At 43.7% G+C, this 17,718-nt stretch overlaps 2 protein-coding genes across 2 annotated transcripts; both read left to right on the top strand.

The window, feature by feature from the left end:
• Positions 1–9,403: 9,403 nt before the first annotated feature.
• LOC119769128 lies at positions 9,404–14,691 on the top strand. Its single transcript, XM_038261027.1, has 6 exons — positions 9,404–9,509; positions 9,568–9,639; positions 9,707–10,597; positions 10,964–12,993; positions 13,065–13,588; positions 13,630–14,691. The coding sequence occupies exons 3-6, from the start codon at positions 9,927–9,929 to the stop codon at positions 14,689–14,691; spliced, it is 4,287 nt and encodes a 1,428-aa protein (XP_038116955.1). The 5' UTR covers positions 9,404–9,509; positions 9,568–9,639; positions 9,707–9,926.
• On the top strand, positions 14,691–16,733 carry LOC119769127. The gene is made up of 2 exons (XM_038261026.1): positions 14,691–16,660; positions 16,714–16,733. The coding sequence occupies exon 1, from the start codon at positions 14,691–14,693 to the stop codon at positions 16,263–16,265; it is 1,575 nt and encodes a 524-aa protein (XP_038116954.1). The 3' UTR covers positions 16,266–16,660; positions 16,714–16,733.
• Positions 16,734–17,718: the final 985 nt, after the last annotated feature.

The raw sequence follows: 17,718 nt of genomic DNA, 5'->3' as shown, positions 1-17,718 counted from the left end.
AACTTCTTACTATTTTTCCCAAATAGCCAAACAAATCACCTTTCTTTGCGTCTAGGACAGCTAAAATCGGATGAAATGGCGCGGAGATATGATTTTGAAAAAGTGGTTTTGCGAAAATCGACGAAAATTGCCATTTTTCGGACCACCCTAACACGGCGTAGGTCACCTAATGGCCAAACAAAAATACGGGTCTAATTATTTCGGCCAAGGATCCCCAGAAAAATTTTGAGCCCGATCGGAGAACTTTTTTCGAATCATGCTGTTTTCGTGGGAATTGCTGTATATATATATATATATATATATATATATATATATATATATATATATATATATATACAGCTTTCACGAAAACAGCATGGAAAAACAAAGTGCTCGGATCGGGCTCAAAATTTTTCTGGGGTTCCCTGGCCGAAATAATTAGACCCGTATTTTTGTTTGGCCATTAGGTGACCTACGCCGTGTTAGGTAGTCTGAAAAATGGCCATTTTCGTCAATTTTCGCAAAAACCACTTTTTTCGAAAAATCATAACTCCTCGCCATTTTAACCGATTTCAATTGTCTTATACGCAAATGAAAGGCGATAAGTTGGCCTTTCAAAGAAAAATAATAAGAAGTTTCAAAAATCTAGCCTAACATATGAAAAGGGCGTAAACGAAACGAAACTATTGGCACTACGCCCCCCGGGGCATGGCCTTCCTCTAACGTGGGATTTCTGCTCCAGCGCCTCTGACGAGACAGGAGAAACCGGGACCGACGTTTTACTTCACCATCCGATAGAAGCTCAGTGGATAAGGCGGGAATCGAACCCGCGTCTCATAGCATCATCGGGATCGGCAGCCGAAGCCGCTACCCCTGCGCCACGAGACCCACACATTTTTTAAAGTTATCGCAGTTTTAGTGAAAAAAGTTGATTTTTTGCCAATTTTATCTTTCTCCGGTTTTTGCGCGCGGCGCGTCGAAAAACACGGATTTTATTTTCAAAAAATCATATCTCGGAATCCTGTTAATGAACTCCTCCCATTTTTAGTATGTCATGTAAAAATGTCCGGGGATTCCGATAAAAATATTTCCATACATAGGCTCTTTGGTCCAGACACCGTCAAAACGGCATTTTAAAGTTTCATACGCCCTTTTCATATGTTAGGCTAGATTTTTGAAACTTCTTATTATTTTTCTTTGAAAGGCCAACTTATCACCTTTCATTTGCGTATAAGACAATTGAAATCGGTTCAAATGGCGAGGAGTTATGATTTTTCGAAAAAGTGGTTTTGCGAAAATCGACGAAAATGGCCATTTTTAGACCACCCTAACACGGCGTAGGTCACCCTAATGGCCAAACAAAAATACGGGTCTAATTATTTCAGCCAGGGAACGCCCAGAAAAAATTGAGCCCGATCCGAGCACTTTTGTTTTTTTCCATGCTGTTTTCGTGGGGAATTGCTGTATATATATATATATACAGCAATTTCACGAAACAGCATGGAAAATAACAAAGTGCTCGATCGGCTCAAACTGGGGTTCCTGGCCGAAATAGACCCGTATTTTGTTTGGCCTACGCCGTTAGCGGTCGGCCATTTTCGTCGATTTTAAAACCACTTTTCGAAAATCATAACTCGCCATTTTAACCGAATTCAATCGTCTTATACGCAAATGAAAGGTGATAAGTTGACCTTTCAAAGAAAAAATAATAAGTTTCAAAATCTAGCCTAACATATGAAAAGGGCGTATGAAACTTTAAAATGCCGTTTTGACGGTGTCGACCAAGATATGTCTGGAAATATTTGTATCGGATTCCCGGACATTTACATAATATACTAAAAATGGGAGGAGTTCATTAACAGGATTCCGAGATATGATTTTTTGAAAATAAAATCCGTGTTTTTCGACGCGCCGCGCGCAAGAACCGGAAAATGACGAAATCGGCAAAAAATTAACTTTTTCACTAAAACTGCGATAACTTTAAAATTTCAGCGATGACCTATAGATGTCTGGGTACCAAAATTTTCGTAATTAAAAGACGCAACTTTTGGTACCCAGACATCTATAGGTCATCGCTGAAATTTTAAAGTTATCGCAGTTTTAGTGAAAAATGTTGATTTTTTGCCGATTTCGTCATTTTCCGGTTTTTGCGCGCGGCGCGTCGAAAAACACGGATTTTATTTTCAAAAAATCATATCTCGGAATCCTGTTAATGAACTCCTCCCATTTTTTAGTATATTATGTAAAAATGTCCGGGGAATCCGATACAAATATTTCCAGACATAGGCTCTTTGGTCCAGACACCGTCAAAACGGCATTTTAAAGTTTCATACGCCCTTTTCATATGTTAGGCTAGATTTTTGAAACTTATTATTATTTTTCTTTGAAAGGCCAACTTATCACCTTTCATTTGCGTATAAGACAATTGAAATCGGTTAAAATGGCGAGGAGTTATGATTTTTCGAAAAAAGTGGTTTTTGCGAAAATCGACGAAAATGGCAATTTTTCAGACCACCCTAACACGGCGTAGGTCACCCTAATGGCCAAACAAAAAAATACGGGTCTAATTATTTTGGCCAGGGAACCCCCAGAAAAATTTTGAGCCCGATCCGATCACTTTTGTTTTTTCCATGCTGTTTTCGTGGGAATTGCTGTATATATATATATATATATATATATATATATATATATATATATATATATATATATATATATATATATATATATATATATATATATATATATATATATATATATATATATATATATATACATTTTCGTAATTGAAAGACGCAACTTTTGGTACCCACACATGTATAGGTCTTCGCTGAAATTTTTATGTTATCGCAGTTTTAGTGAAAAAGTGGATTTTTACCCGTTATCGTCATTTTCCCTTTTTGCGCGCGGCGCATCGAAAAACCCACTTTTATGTAAAAAAATCATATCTCCGAAACGTGTTAATGGATATCCGCAAATTTTTGATATGTTATGTAAAATATTACAAGGAATCAGGGAAAAATATTTTCAGACATGGGCTCTTTGGTCCCGTGACCTTGAAATCGGCAAATTAAGTTTTCATAGGACCTTTTCAAATATTCAGCTAGTTTTTTTGGACCTCAACATATTTTTGCTTAAAAGCCCAACTAATAACCTTTCTTTTGAATTGTAGCGCTCTAAAATTGGTTCAGCCGTTCCGGAGATATGATTTTTTGAAAATCGTGGTTTTTGCGAAAATCGACGAAAAATTCCATTTTTTGGACCACCCTATTTCGGATTGGACCACCCTAATCGCCAAACAAAAAAATACGGGTCTAATTATTTGGGCCAAGGAACCCCCACTCCAAATTTGAGCCAAATCGGAGCACTTTTGATTTGGAGACTTCCTGTTTGACGTGGAATGGCTGTATATATATATATACATATACCAAAATTTGGTATTTTCATGCCCTTTTTAGTGCAGCAGTTGCAATTAATGAAAAAACGGAAATGATATCACAATGCACAATGTGCCAGCAGGCTTGGCCGAATGATTACGATGTCCGCTTTGTAAGCGGATGATCATGGGTTCGACTCTATCTGATCTAACCTTCTATCGGATGAGAAAGTAAAACGTCGTTCCCGGCCTTGGTTGTTGTTAGGCCGTTAAGTCATTCCAGGTGTGGGAATTGTATCTGCTATAAAGACAAACAACACACCAAACCAAGCCTGCTCCTGTGCACGGATAGACCGTGCCCAGAAATTTTAACAATTAAAATTGTTGATTTTGCTTTCGTAAATTTTAACAAAAACGTACTTGTTACTGGCAATTTTCAGTTAAAATAACCAAAATTCAATATTTATTTAATAACCCGTTTGTTGAAAATTCTTAAGGCAAAAAGCTAACAGATTTCCCGTACTCGAATGAACGTGCTCGACTGTTAGCTTTGGTTTTGGGAAAATCAAAAATTTTGTTGGTTGAATATAATTGAGCAACTCTCTACGAAATCGGCCGATTTCGACCATTTTTATTTTTCGTATTTTGATTTGACTCAAACTTTGTGGGGGCCTTCCCTATGATCAAATAAGCTATTTTGTGTCATTGGTTCACCCATACAGTCACCATACAATTTTGGCTGCTGTCCATACAAAAATGGTATGTAAATATTCAAACAGCTGTAACTTTTGAGTGAATTTTCTGATCAATTTGGTGTCTTCGGCAAAGTTGTAGGTATTGTTGAGGACAATTGATAAAAAAATAGGTACACGGAAAAAAAAATTTGCAGATTTTTTTATTAACTTTTTTTTCACTAAAACTCAATTTCCCAAAATACGTATTTTTTGATGTTCGAGATTTTTTGATATGTTTTAGGGAACTAAAATCCGCAACTTTTGAGCTATAGAGAAACATGGTCAAAAAATCTGCCGCCAAGTTATGATTTTTTGAAAAATAGTGATTTTTGGAAAAAAATCCAAATTTCATGCAAAAACAAATTTGAAATCAATTTTTTATGCAAAATTGAATTTGCAATCGAAAACTACTTTAAATTTTTTTTTGATAAAGGGCTTCGTTTTCAAGATATAGCCACCGAAAGTTTGATTTTAGCAAAATATTTGCAGTTTTTCGATTTTTAAAAATAGTGACCATGAGTGACCATTTCTAAAACTATTTTTTTTGAAAAGTTCAGAAAATTTGCTATAAAATTGTCTAAGAGACATTGAAGATTGGACCTCGGGTTGCTGAGATACAGCCGCTTTAAGAAAAAGAAACACGAAAATTTAAGTTTTCTAAGTCTCACCAAAACAACCCACCATTTTCTAATGTCGATATCTCAGCAACTAATGGTCCGATTTTCAATGTTAATACATGAAACATTCGTGAAATTTTCCGATCTTTTCGAAAAAAATATTTTGAAAAACATTAAATCAAGACTAACATTTTAAATGGGCGTAATATTAAATGTTTGGCTCTTTTTAAATGTTAGTCTTGATTTAATTTTTTCCAAAATATTTTTTTCGAAAAGATCGGAAAATTTCACGAATGTTTTATGTGTTAACATTGAAAATCGGACCATTAGTTGCTGAGATATCGACATTAGAAAATGGTGGGTTGTTTTGGTGAGACTTAGAAAACTTAAATTTTCGTGTTTCTTTTTCTTAAAGCGGCTGTATCTCAGCAACCCGAGGTCCAATCTTCAATGTCTCTTAGACAATTTTATATCAAATTTTCTGAACTTTTCAAAAAAAATATTTTTAGAAATGGTCGCTCATGGTCACTATTTTTAAAATTCGAAAAACTGCAAATATTTTGCTAAAATCAAACTTTCGGTGCCTATATCTTGAAAACGAAGCCCTTTATCAAAAAAATTGTAAATTAGTTTTCGATTGCAAATTCAATTTTGCATAAAAAATTGATTACAAATTTGTTTTTGCATGAAATTTTGATTTTTTCCAAAAATCACTATTTTTTCAAAAATTGATAACTTGGCGGCAGATTTTTTTTACCATGTTTCTCTATAGCTCAAAAGTTGCGGATTTTAGTCCCCTAAAACATATCAAAAAATCTCGAAAGTAAAAAAATACGTATTTTGGGAAATTGAGTTTTAGTGAAAAAAAAGTTGATAAAAAAATCTGCAAAACTTTTTTTCCGTGTACATATTTTTTTCTCAATTGTCCTCAACAATACCTACAACTTTGCCGAAGACACCAAATTGATCAGAAAATTCACTCAAAAGTTACAGCTGTTTGAATATTTACATACCATTTTTGTATGGACAGCAGCCAAAATTGTATGGAGACTTGTATGGGTGAACCAATGACACAAAATAGCTTATTTGGTCACAGGAAGGCCCCACAAAGTTTGAGCCAAATCAAAAAATACAAATAAAATCCATTTCCGGTTTTGGTAGAGAATTGCTCAATTAACAATTGGTTGAATATTTAAAAGATGAACTTGGGTTTGTTTACGTCTGTCATTTCAAGTCAGGATTCGAACGAGAGCGGTCGATTTGTTGAGTTTGTGTTGTTAATTATGAAGTGAGAGGATGTGAAAGGTGAAAATTTACACTATTTGGCTAATGTTGAAGTGGCAAATTAAAGTATTGCAACTGGGGGGTGGAATTGGTGAGTAGGTTTGTTGATGATTTCTTTGCAGGTGATAAACTATGAAGAGCAAGAGGAAGACCTTCGCCATGAGGACCTCTGATGTGAGAAGAATGTTTGAAGGAAAGATAGGGCAGTAGAAGGGAGATGCGGGCCAACTCTTCACGGATAGAGCAGCCTGGACAAATTTAACAAAATGTTGGTTAATCAAAGTAAGTATGGGTTTATTTTTGCACAATAATTTATCTAATGTGATTCTTATTAGAAAACTGAATCATTAAAAAGCTTCGTGCTTACGACAGATAAAATTTTAATGAACCACACTGTATGCCCAACCCTATTGTACAACAGGGCTGCGTAAGTGTCGCGTGGAGTTGGTAGTTTTGGAGGGTGATGGTCTGGGATTCGCCCTAAGCAAGCAAGCTAACCAGTAGCATAAATCAGGTTAGCGGATAAACTATTAATCTTAAGGCAAGCAATCGGATGCTGCTGTTGAAACAATTCCCGTTTAACAAATTTATGGAATTTAGTATTTTAGCAGATTAGACATTTATTCTCAAAACAACAATAAGATGCTGCTGTTGAGACTACTTATGTTTAGTTAGTGTGTTTTTTTTATAATTTACCGAGTTGCCGGGACCGTGGTGTAGGGGTAAGCGTGGTTGCCTCTCACCCAGTCGGCCTGGGTTCGATCCCAGAAGGTCGCGGTGGCAAATTTTGAGACGAGATTTGTCTGATCACGCCTTCCGTCGGAAGGGAAGTAAATGTTGGCCCCGGACTAACCTAAAAAAAGGTTAGGTCGTTAGCTCAGTCCAGGTGTAGGAGTCGTTTTCCTGGATCCTGTCTGTCTCGGTGGAGTCGCTGGTAGGCAGTTGGACTAACAATCCAAAGGTCGTCAGTTCGAATCCCGGGGTGGATGGAAGCTTAGGTGTAAAAAGAGGTTTGCAATTGCCTCAACAATCAAGCCTTCGAACACCTAGTTTCGAGTAGGAATCTCGTAATCGAGAACGCCAAGGCAATGCTGTAGAGCGAATAATTTGATTTGATTTTTTTTACCGAGTTGAGAGGAAACCAGAAGTAGCAAAAATGATGTTTTCATTGGATCGCGTACCGGGTGTTGTCAAAAATCGTCCGCGCGGCTCCACCGACTTCCAGGGCTTTAATTATACGAGCTCGCCACTACCTTCTCCCCCTTTCTCCCTGCTACGGCCCCTACAAATGCCACCCTAAGTTCAGCCAACCCTGACCATATTTACCTTAAGCGACTTTGGCGTCATCCATAAAGTATGTCACGCTAAAATAGGCCAAAATTAACCCCCCCTCCCCCCTATGTCACACTTTGTCACGCTGGCTCTGACCCCCCCCCCCCTCAGAAAGTACGTCACGTTTTGTCGGACCCCCCCCCTCCGCACTATCTTGTTTTTTGTGCAATTTTACACAGTAAAAAAATCATGGTAATATTACATCTTGGAAGGAGTACATCTTTAATGTCAGAAAAAATGTGTAATTTTACCTCTGAAAATGAGTAATTTAACCACTTTTCTGGTGTAATGACACTTTTTGAGTCTAAATTGAGGTAAATTTACATCAATAAATCTGTAAAATTCAACCTTCAGAAATCACAGCTTCGAAATTTACACATTTTTTTACTGTGTGGCATGATTTATAAAAAGGATGATTTCGAAATTCCGAATTCATTCGAGAATGTTTTTAATTTTTACAGGTTGCGTTTGGATTTTTTAAATTTTGTTCAATGTTGTACACGGCGTGTTTTCTAGAACAAACTTATCAGGAAAAAATAGTCATCGCTACTTTCAAATGTGTCTTATAGGAAATTTTCTCAGCTTTCCAAAGCTTCTAAAAGCGAAATATTTCATCGGGAAATTTCTGAGATATCTCTATTTCAAGTTTTTTGGTTTTAAATTCCTTTATTATTTATTTGAAATTTTATACTACCAGTTCAGAAAACTTATCAAATGATGTGTTTCATGTGTCATTTACTCATCAAAATGTGCAAAATAAGACAAGAAACAACTTTGTAGAAGGTTGCAAACCGCTAAACATTTTGAAAATTATGTTTCAACCGAATTTTTGAATATGTGGGATTTATTCAGAAATTAAAATAATAAAACAGTGTAAAAATATATTTTTTACAAGAATCATTTGATAATTACATATCTTTTGTGTACAAATATCACGTGTCTGCTCTGATTTAGCATGTTCAACCGAAACTTTGGCAGGTTTGTGATTGTTAATGGTATTATTGAATTTTAATGAATAAATTTGATATTTTCTTAAGCAAATATCACGTGTCTGCTCTGATTTAGCATGTTCAACCGAAACTTTGGCAGGTTTGTGATTGTTAATGGTATTATTGAATTTTAATGAATAAATTTGATATTTTCTTAACCAGGAACATAAATACAAATATAATTTAAAATCGAAAATGTACTACATATAACTGTTGCATGCTTCATAAGTCATATTTTCAAGAGTATAAAATATGGATAAAATTTTATAAAATGTTTTCTGTTGAACATGCACTTAAAAGTAGCAATAATACTCGAGTCTTCCAATTCAGAATGCTGAAAACACCGTCACAAACTTTTTTTTTTAATATTATTTTAACAAAAAAAAAATCCAACAGAAACTTTCTTTCGAAACTATTTAAACAAAAATCACGAAATATTTCTTTTTAAAGATAAGATTGAAGATTACAGTCTTATAAACTTCTAAAATATTGGTAAATCTTTGATCATTTAATACAAAAAACTAAAATAATCATTTCATACTAATGAAAAGTATTTCTCCTAATAATAATAGTAATATTTTATGCAGTTTAATGATTTTAATTTCTGAATAAATCCCACATATTCAAAAATTCGGTTAAAACTTCATTTTCGAAATGTTTAGCGGTTTGCAACCTTCTACAAAGTTGTTTCTTGTCTTATTTTGCACATTTTGATGAGTAAATGACACATGAAACACATCATTTGACAAGTTTCCTAAACTGTTATTTAAAAGTTTCCAATAAATGATTAAGGATTTTTAAACAAATAACTTAAAATAGAGATATCTCAGAAATTTCCCGATGAAACATTTCGCTCTTAGAAGCATTGGAAAGCTGAGAAAATTTCCTATAAGACACATTTGAAAGTAGCTGTTCCGACGCGGCGCAAGAAATGTCATCGTCGAAAACCCCCCGGCGTGATCATATTTGCAACACTGCGACGGCCAACAGCGCTCAGATGGACAGGGATAGAACCAGATCCCAAACAGTCGGTGACGTCGTTGCTACGAAACGTCAAAGAAAATGATAGGAAAAAAAAAAACGTTTGTTAACCAACGCAAACGAAAGTGGTGCGAAAAGTTCGGAAAGTGGAATTTGTGCGATTAAGGGAGAAAAACGTCTGCATTTAGTTGATTTTTATTCTTTTTGTGCAACTACACTCGTGAGTAGGTGTTGGAGAGATAACTTATCTAAAACTAATCCTAACTTAATCTAATCAGGAAGATCGCAGGGGAACTGCTCTCCTCATCTGCTGCTGTAAAAAGGGGCCTTAATTTGTAGGTTATCTGTGCGTGAGTAGAAAGAAACATAAATTAGTTGGAATAATTAAATTAGCTAAAAAATACTTACCTTCGATAGTTGCCCGCACGTCCAGCGATAAGTGTCATTAGGAGTTGAATTCGGAGTTAAACTAGGGTGACCGATGTAAGTAAAAATCTACTGAAATATTGTAATTAGAAACTGACATGAAATTATAGCTTTTAGCAATACTTACACTGCAATCAACGGTGTGTCTTATTCGCTGAAAAGAAGCCCGAAACTCGTCCCAACAAATCTAAAAGATCGCCCGATAGGAAGGATGGACTGCATGCTGTGCACTTTTCCAAACACGGACCGGATGGTGAGCTGCTGTGTCTGCGGGTCGTGGATGCACTACGAGTGCGTCGGCGTCAACGATAGCATCGCGGCGCATAGTCGGTCGTTCTACTGCCCTCCATGCCAGAGGCCGACACCAAGACCCCAGCCACCAGTGGAAGAACCCGGCAAGAAACACGATGGCAAGGCCAAGAGTTCCAAGGCGGGGTCGAAAACGGGATCGAAGGCGGGTTCCAAGGCAAGTTCGGTGCAGTCCGGCGTCGGCGCACGAACCAGATTGGCTCAGCTGAAGATCCAAAAGCTGGAGGAGCAGAAAAAGCTCGCGCTACAACGCCTGGAGCTGGAGAGCAAGCAGCGAGACGCGGAGATGGCTGCCAAGAAGCAGGTGCAGGAAGCGGAACTAGCGGCGTTGAAGCTACAGGTCGAAACTGAGGCGCTCGAAGAGACGTTCCGACTGCTCGAGGAGTTGGAAATCGGAGATGATGACGGCGATGGCCGAAGCGTGGCTTCGGAGCAAAGTTCGCGCAGCAAGGTGAAGAGGTGGCAGCAGAATCAGGAGGTAATGAGCTCGACGCTTTTGAGACCGACGAAGACTTCAGCTGGAACTGGTCAACAAGCGGGAACCCGACGACATCTGGAACAGTCGCTGGTCAGGTGGGACAACCGGCCGGTGGAAACCGAACCGTTTTAGATAGGGCGTTAGACGGGATTTCCTGAACGACACAGTAGCGCAGTCTACGTTAGGAGGTTTTATTGGGAGAGTCTCAGAGACTATAGTTTCGAAGCATGCCACTCAAAAGCCATTTGCACCGGGCACAAATATCGCGGAATCTTCTCCAAGTCCAATTAAGTCTTCTCCGACTCCCGTGAACGGGAAACCCCAACCCCCCCACTAGTCTGATCCAGAGTCTTCTGTCAAGACAACCAGTGTTGAATTCGGATGTGTGTGCGAGTAGTGTTCAAGGGAACGGTCAGCAGATGAATCCAGGAGGGCAATCGCAAACTCAACCGGGTCCGCAGCAGTCAGCAGGAGGAACTACGCAGACGCACACTGGGACTGGAGGAGGGCAGACAACAGGGGGGGCGACCGCAGTCGTTTACGAAGCTTCCGGGTTTGCAAGAACCGCCACGGGCAGATAGAAGCCAGGTGGACGGCAACGATGACACACCGGACTACTACGGACCGACTCCGCAACAGCTCGCCGCCAGGCAGGTGATCTCGAAGGAGCTGCCCGTGTTCACGGGAAATCCTGAGGACTGGCCGCTGTTCATAAGCGCGTACGTCAACACGACGAACGCGTGCGGGTTTTCGGATGCAGAGAATTTGGCCAGGTTGCAGAAGTATGTTCGAGGCTACGCGTACGAAAGGGTGCAAGGACGCTTGCTTCATCCGGCGGGAGTGCCGCACGCTATAGCCACGTTGGAGATGCTTTTTGGACGGCCGGAGATGTTGATTCACTCGTTGCTGCAGAAGGTGCACAACGCGCCAGCGCCAAAGCCGGACCGGCTTGAGACCTACATCGATTTCGGGTTGGCGGTTCAGCTGCTCTGCGATCATCTGGAAGCTGGAGGACACGAGGCACACCTGAACAACCCGATGCTGCTGTTCGAGCTGGTGGAGAAGCTGCCTGCGAACGCGAAGCTGGATTGGTCGCTGTACAAGGAGCGTTGCAGCCAGGTGAACCTGACGACGTTTGCGTGCTACATGTCAGCGTTGGTGAAGGCAGCCTCGGACGTAACGATTAGCTATGGTTCCAAGCAGCAACAACAGCAGACGCGGGTTGCGAAACTGGACAAGAGCGGCAGGGACAAGAACTTCTGCGGCGCGCACTCCTCCGAAGACGTGTCACAGACGCCAGTCAAGGAGGTTACGGAGAAGAAAGCGGCGCTAGCGTGCTTCGTCTGCAAGGATCTCAAGCACCGCGTGAAGGACTGCGCCGAGTTCGGGAAGAAGACGCTGGAAGAACGTCGGAGGATAGTCGAGGAATACAGGCTGTGTAGCAATTGTCTAGGTGTTCACGGGAAGAAGCCGTGTCGAATCAGCGACAAATGTGACATTGATGGGTGCCAACAGCAGCATCATGCTCTGCTGCACTCTAAGCAGAAGTCGGGAGGCACGGAGTCGAAGCGCGCTGAACAGAAGCGGGAGAAGAACGAACCGAAGGTGTCAGGAGCGAACGCGATTACCAACCATCACTACGCCGGGAAGACGGCGCTGTTCCGAATCATCCCAGTAGAGCTGCACGGGAACAACCGTACGGTGTCAGCTTTCGCATTCTTGGATGACGGATCGTCGAGGACGATGGTGGACGAGGAGATCGCTAAGGAGCTCGGCGTCGAAGGTGAGGTGCTTCCGCTGTGCTTACAGTGGACGGCGAACGTGAAGCGCACCGAATCGGAGTCTCAGCGGATCGCGCTGGAGATTTCCGGTGGCGAAGACGAGGCGAGGTTTGCGCTTAACGATGTGCGGACGGTGAAGAAGCTGGATCTGCCACGACAGTCATTGCGGTACACAGAGCTGGCCAAGACGTTCCCACATCTGCAAGGCCTGCCGGTGAAGGACTACGCCAACGCTGCTCCACGCATTCTCATTGGGAATGACAACGCTCACGTCACGGCGATGCTGAAGGTCCGAGAAGGACAGCCTGGAGAACCGATTGCGGCGCGATCCCGACTCGGGTGGACAGTGTACGGCAAGCAGGACCATACTGCTGGACGCGTACACAGTTTCCACGTGTGCGAATGCCAGGACGACCAATCGTTGCAGGATCTGGTGAAGGAGTTCTTCTCGGTTGAAAGCTTGGGTGTGGAAGCGACAGCAGGTCCTGAATCTGATGAAGTCCAGAGAGCGAACAAGCTCCTGCAAGAAACGACGAAGCGGGTCGGCCAGCGATTCGAAACGGGGCTGCTGTGGAAGTACGACTGCTTCGAGTTTCCCGACAGCTATCCGATGGCGAAGCGTCGACTGCAGTGCTTGGAACGACGAATCCAGAAGGATCCGGTGATTGGCGAAAGTGTCGTGAGGCAGCTGTCCGAGTACCAGGAAAAGGGTACATCCACAAGGCCACCCCGGCAGAACTGGAGGAAGCTGACCCTCGGCGCACATGGTACCTACCGCTAGGTGTCGCGCTGAACCCGAAGAAGCCGTCGAAGGTCCGCATTTTCTGCGATGCTGCCGCCAAAGTGGACGGAGTCTCGCTGAACACGATGCTGCTCAAAGGCCCGGATCTTTTGAAGACCCTTCTGCACGTGCTGTTTGGTTTTCGGGAGAAGCGAGTGGCACTTTGCGCCGATATCAAGGAGATGTTCCACCAAGTCAAGATTCGGAAGGAAGACCGGCACGCTCAACGTCTGCTGTGGCGTGACGACCCCACCAAGGAACCAGAAGTCTACTTGATGGACGTCGCGACGTTCGGGGCCACATGCTCGCCATGCTCGACCCAATTCGTCAAGAACAGGAACGCAGAGGAGCACTCGCACGACTACCCCGAAGCGGCAGAAGCCATCATCCGAAAGCACTACGTGGACGACTATCTGGACAGTGCCGATTCGGTGGAAGAGGCGACGAAGCTGGCGTTGGAAGTGAAGCACGTACACTCTCTAGGCGGCTTCGATCTACGGAACTGGCTGTCCAACTCCAAGGAGGTTCTCGCACGGGTCGGGAGAGCGATCCTGCACTCGAGAAGTGCATGCAGTTGGACAAGGACGACCCGATGGAGCGAGTGCTGGGAATGTACTGGAAGCCGGACGAAGACGTCTTCACCTTTAGGATGACGCTAACGTTCGATGCCGATCTTCCCACGAAACGGCAAGCGCTGCGAATCGTAATGTCCCTCTTTGACCCGGCTGGCCTGCTTTGCTTCTTCATCATCCACGGCAAAATCCTGATCCAAGAGGTGTGGCGAGCGAAGACCGAGTGGGACCAGAAGATCCCGGACAAGCTGAAGGAGCGCTGGATGCGGTGGATAGCCATGTTCAAGCATCTGAGCGAGGTGCGCATTCCCCGCTGCTACTTCTCGAAGTACTCGATCGCTGACATTGTGTCGCTCCAGCTGCACGTTTTCTGCGACGCCAGTGAAGAAGCTTACTCTTGCGTAGCGTACTTTCGTGCTGTGTATTTTGACGGGATGATTCAAGTAGCACTGATCGGGGGAAAAGCAAAAGTGGCTCCACTCAAGGCACTTTCTATACCTCGACTGGAACTGAACGGTGCGGTCATCGGAGTACGGTTGCGGAAGTCGATCACGAACGGCCACAGCCTGAAGATTGACAAGACCGTGATGTGGACCGACTCGAGAACGGTGCTGGCCTGGATCAACTCGGACCATCGGAACTACCGGCAGTTCGTGGCGTGTCGGGTAGGTGAGATCCTGTCGAAGTCGGACGCAGCGGAGTGGCGCCACTGTCCTGGAAAACTGAATCCAGCGGACCTGGCCACGAAGTGGGGCCCGAGGGGTCCAAGTTTCTCGCCGGATTACCCGTGGTACGGACGTTTCTTCATCCTGTCGCAGGAAATCGAGTGGCCCATGGACGTGAATCCCACCGAGGAGACGACGGAGGAAGAGTTGCGTGCCTGTCTGGTCCACCGCGAAGCGGTGACGAAGCTGGCAATCGACTGGCGACGCTTCTCTGACTGGACGCGGCTGCTGCGGGCGGTGGCGTACGCTCTCCGTTACAAGCAGAACTTCGTGGAGAACTACCGGAACCAACCGCTAACAAAGGACCGCTTACGCAGAAGGAACTGGTGATGGCAGAGACGACGATCTTCCGGACAGTGCAGAGCGAAGCGTACCCAGACGAGGTGGCTACTTTGTCCGTAGCGCGCGGACAGCAGACGCCGAGACGTCAGGTGGAGCTGGAGCGAACCAGTCAGATCCGGAAGCTGTCGCCGTTCATGGACGAAACGGGTGTGATTCGGTCGGATTCTCGGATTTCCGAGGCAACGTTTGCGTCGCACGACACTCGGTTCCCGATTATCCTACCGAAAGGCCATCAGGTGACGAACGTGCTGCTGTTTTGGTATCATCGGAAGTTTCTTCACTCCAACGGCGAAACGGTCGTGAACGAAGTGAGACAGCGATTTTTCGTATCCATGTTGCGTACGGAGGTGCGAAAAATTCCAAAGAAGTGTCCACTGTGCAAGCTGAAGCGAGCGATGGAAGGAAAAACTTTGGCTACTCCACGCATGGCCCCACTCCCTGCAGCGAGGCTGCAGGCCTTCGAACGGCCGTTCTCCTGCACCGGTATCGATTACTTCGGACCGATCGCCGTACGAGTGAATCGTAGCACGCCTAAGAGGTGGGTCGCGTTATTCACGTGCCTGACTACCCGCGCCGTGCATCTCGAGGTGGTGCACACGCTGACAACCGAGTCCTGCAAGCAAGCGATTCGGCGGTTTATCGGACGCAGAGGCGCGCCGGCGGAGATTCGTACAGATCGAGGAACGAACTTCGTAGGAGCAAACAACGAGCTGCGAATGGAGATGAACAAGCTGGACGGCCAACTAGCGGAAGCGTTCACCAACACCAACACGCGATGGGTTTTCAACCCGCCAGCTGCGCCCCACATGGGAGGCGCTTGGGAGCGGTTAGTGAGGTCGGTGAAGACTGCGTTGGCAGCGATGTACACCTCCAGGGTACCAAACGAGGAGACCTTGGCGACTCTGTTGGTGGAAGCAGAGAGCATCGTCAACTCAAGGCCGCTTACGTTCATCCCACTACAGTCCGAGCAACAAGAAGCGTTGACGCCGAACCACTTTCTGTTGTTGAGCTCACGAGGAGTGGTACAGCCCCCGAAGACCTGGATGGAACCAAAACTGGCCTGTAGAGGAGATTGGCAGCTTTGTCAGACGATGCTGGATCAGTTCTGGCGGCGTTGGGTACGGGAGTATCTACCGACGATTGCCCGTAGAACAAAGTGGCTGGAGGAGTCCAAGCCGCTCGAGCTAGGCGACTTGGTAATAGTGGTGGAGGAGAAGATACGGAATGGCTGGATAAGAGGACGGGTCGTGGAGGTCTGCCCAGGACGAGATGGGAGAGTACGAGATGCGGTGGTGCAGACAGCGGACGGTTTCCTGCGACGACCAGTGGCAAAGTTGGCACGCTTGGACTTGAATGGGTGTAAGACTGAACCGGAAGTTTCGGACCAGCTTAACGGGTCGGGGAACTGTTCCGACGCGGCGCAAGAAATGTCATCGTCGAAAACCCCCCGGCGTGATCATATTTGCAACACTGCGACGGCCAACAGCGCTCAGATGGACAGGGATAGAACCAGATCCCAAACAGTCGGTGACGTCGTTGCTACGAAACGTCAAAGCGAATGATAGGAAAAAAAAACGTTTGTTAACCAACGAAAACGAAAGTGGTGCGAAAAGTTCGGAAAGTGGAATTTGTGCGATTAAGGGAGAAAAACGTCTGCATTTAGTTGATTTTTATTCTTTTGTGCAACTACACTCGTGAGTAGGTGTTGGAGAGATAACTTATCTAAAACTAATCCTAACTTAATCTAATCAGGAAGATCGCAGGGGAACTGCTCTCCTCATCTGCTGCTGTAAAAAGGGGCCTTAATTTGTAGGTTATCTGTGCGTGAGTAGAAAGAAACATAAATTAGTTGGAATAATTAAATTAGCTAAAAAATACTTACCTTCGATAGTTGCCCGCACGTCCAGCGATAAGTGTCATTAGGAGTTGAATTCGGAGTTAAACTAGGGTGACCGATGTAAGTAAAAATCTACTGAAATATTGTAATTAGAAACTGACATGAAATTATAGCTTTTAGCAATACTTACACTGCAATCAACGGTGTGTCTTATTCGCTGAAAAGAAGCCCGAAACTCGTCCCAACAGTAGCGATGACTATTTTTTCTCCTTAAGGTTCCCCAGAAAACACGTCGTGTGTAGTGATAAAAATCACCATCACAGTTTTTTGAAGCATATTAAATCTATCATCAAAAACTCTGTTTCATAGAGCCTTGAATCGTGTTTGATTTATGAGTAAAAGTTATCAAACATTAAATTTTTAAAGCTATATTTAAAAAAAAAAGTTCAATATAAGATAAATAGTCTAGCGTAAATAATAGTCGGGACCGTGGTGTAGGGGTAAGCGTGATTGCCTCTCACCCAGTCGGCCTGGGTTTGATCCCAGACGGTCCCGGTGACATTTTTCGAGACGAGATTTGTCTGATCACGCCTTCCGTCGGACAGGGAAGTAAATGTTGGTCCCGGTCTAACTTTGAGGTTAGGTCGATAGCTCAGTCCAGGTGTAGGAGTCGTTTCCTGGGTCCTGTCTCGGTGGAGTCGCTGTTATGCAGTTGGACTAACAATCCAAAGGTCGTCAGTTTGAATCCCGGGATGGATGGAAGCTAAGGTGTAAAAAGAGGTTTGCAATTGCCTCAACAATCAAGCCTTCGAACACCTAGTTTCGAGTAGGAATCTCGTAATCGAGAACGCCAAGGCAATGCTGTAGAGCGAATAATTTGATTCTTTGATTTGAGTCTAGTGTGACGTCACAGTCTCACGTACCCCCCCTCTCCCCCTTGTCACACTTTGTCACACTTGCGACAACCCCCCCTCTCCCCCTAGAGCGTGACGTACTTTATGGATGACGCCTTTCCGACTTTGTCGGGTTCCTAAAGCCAATCCAGATCTGTCAAGCCTACTTTCTATCAAATCATGCACTATGGTAGAAAAGAGAAAAGGAGTCCTTCCTTTTCGATAATCAGAGAAACAGAAAATCAAATTGCGCCAAAACCTTTGCAAACGCAGACATGAAGTACC

The sequence above is a fragment of the Culex quinquefasciatus genome, chromosome 3 (genome assembly GCF_015732765.1).
Source record: "Culex quinquefasciatus strain JHB chromosome 3, VPISU_Cqui_1.0_pri_paternal, whole genome shotgun sequence".
Classification (NCBI taxonomy): domain Eukaryota; kingdom Metazoa; phylum Arthropoda; class Insecta; order Diptera; family Culicidae; genus Culex; species Culex quinquefasciatus.
Note: the sequence above shows the minus strand (reverse complement) of the source record. Positions and strands in the feature narration are given on the sequence as shown.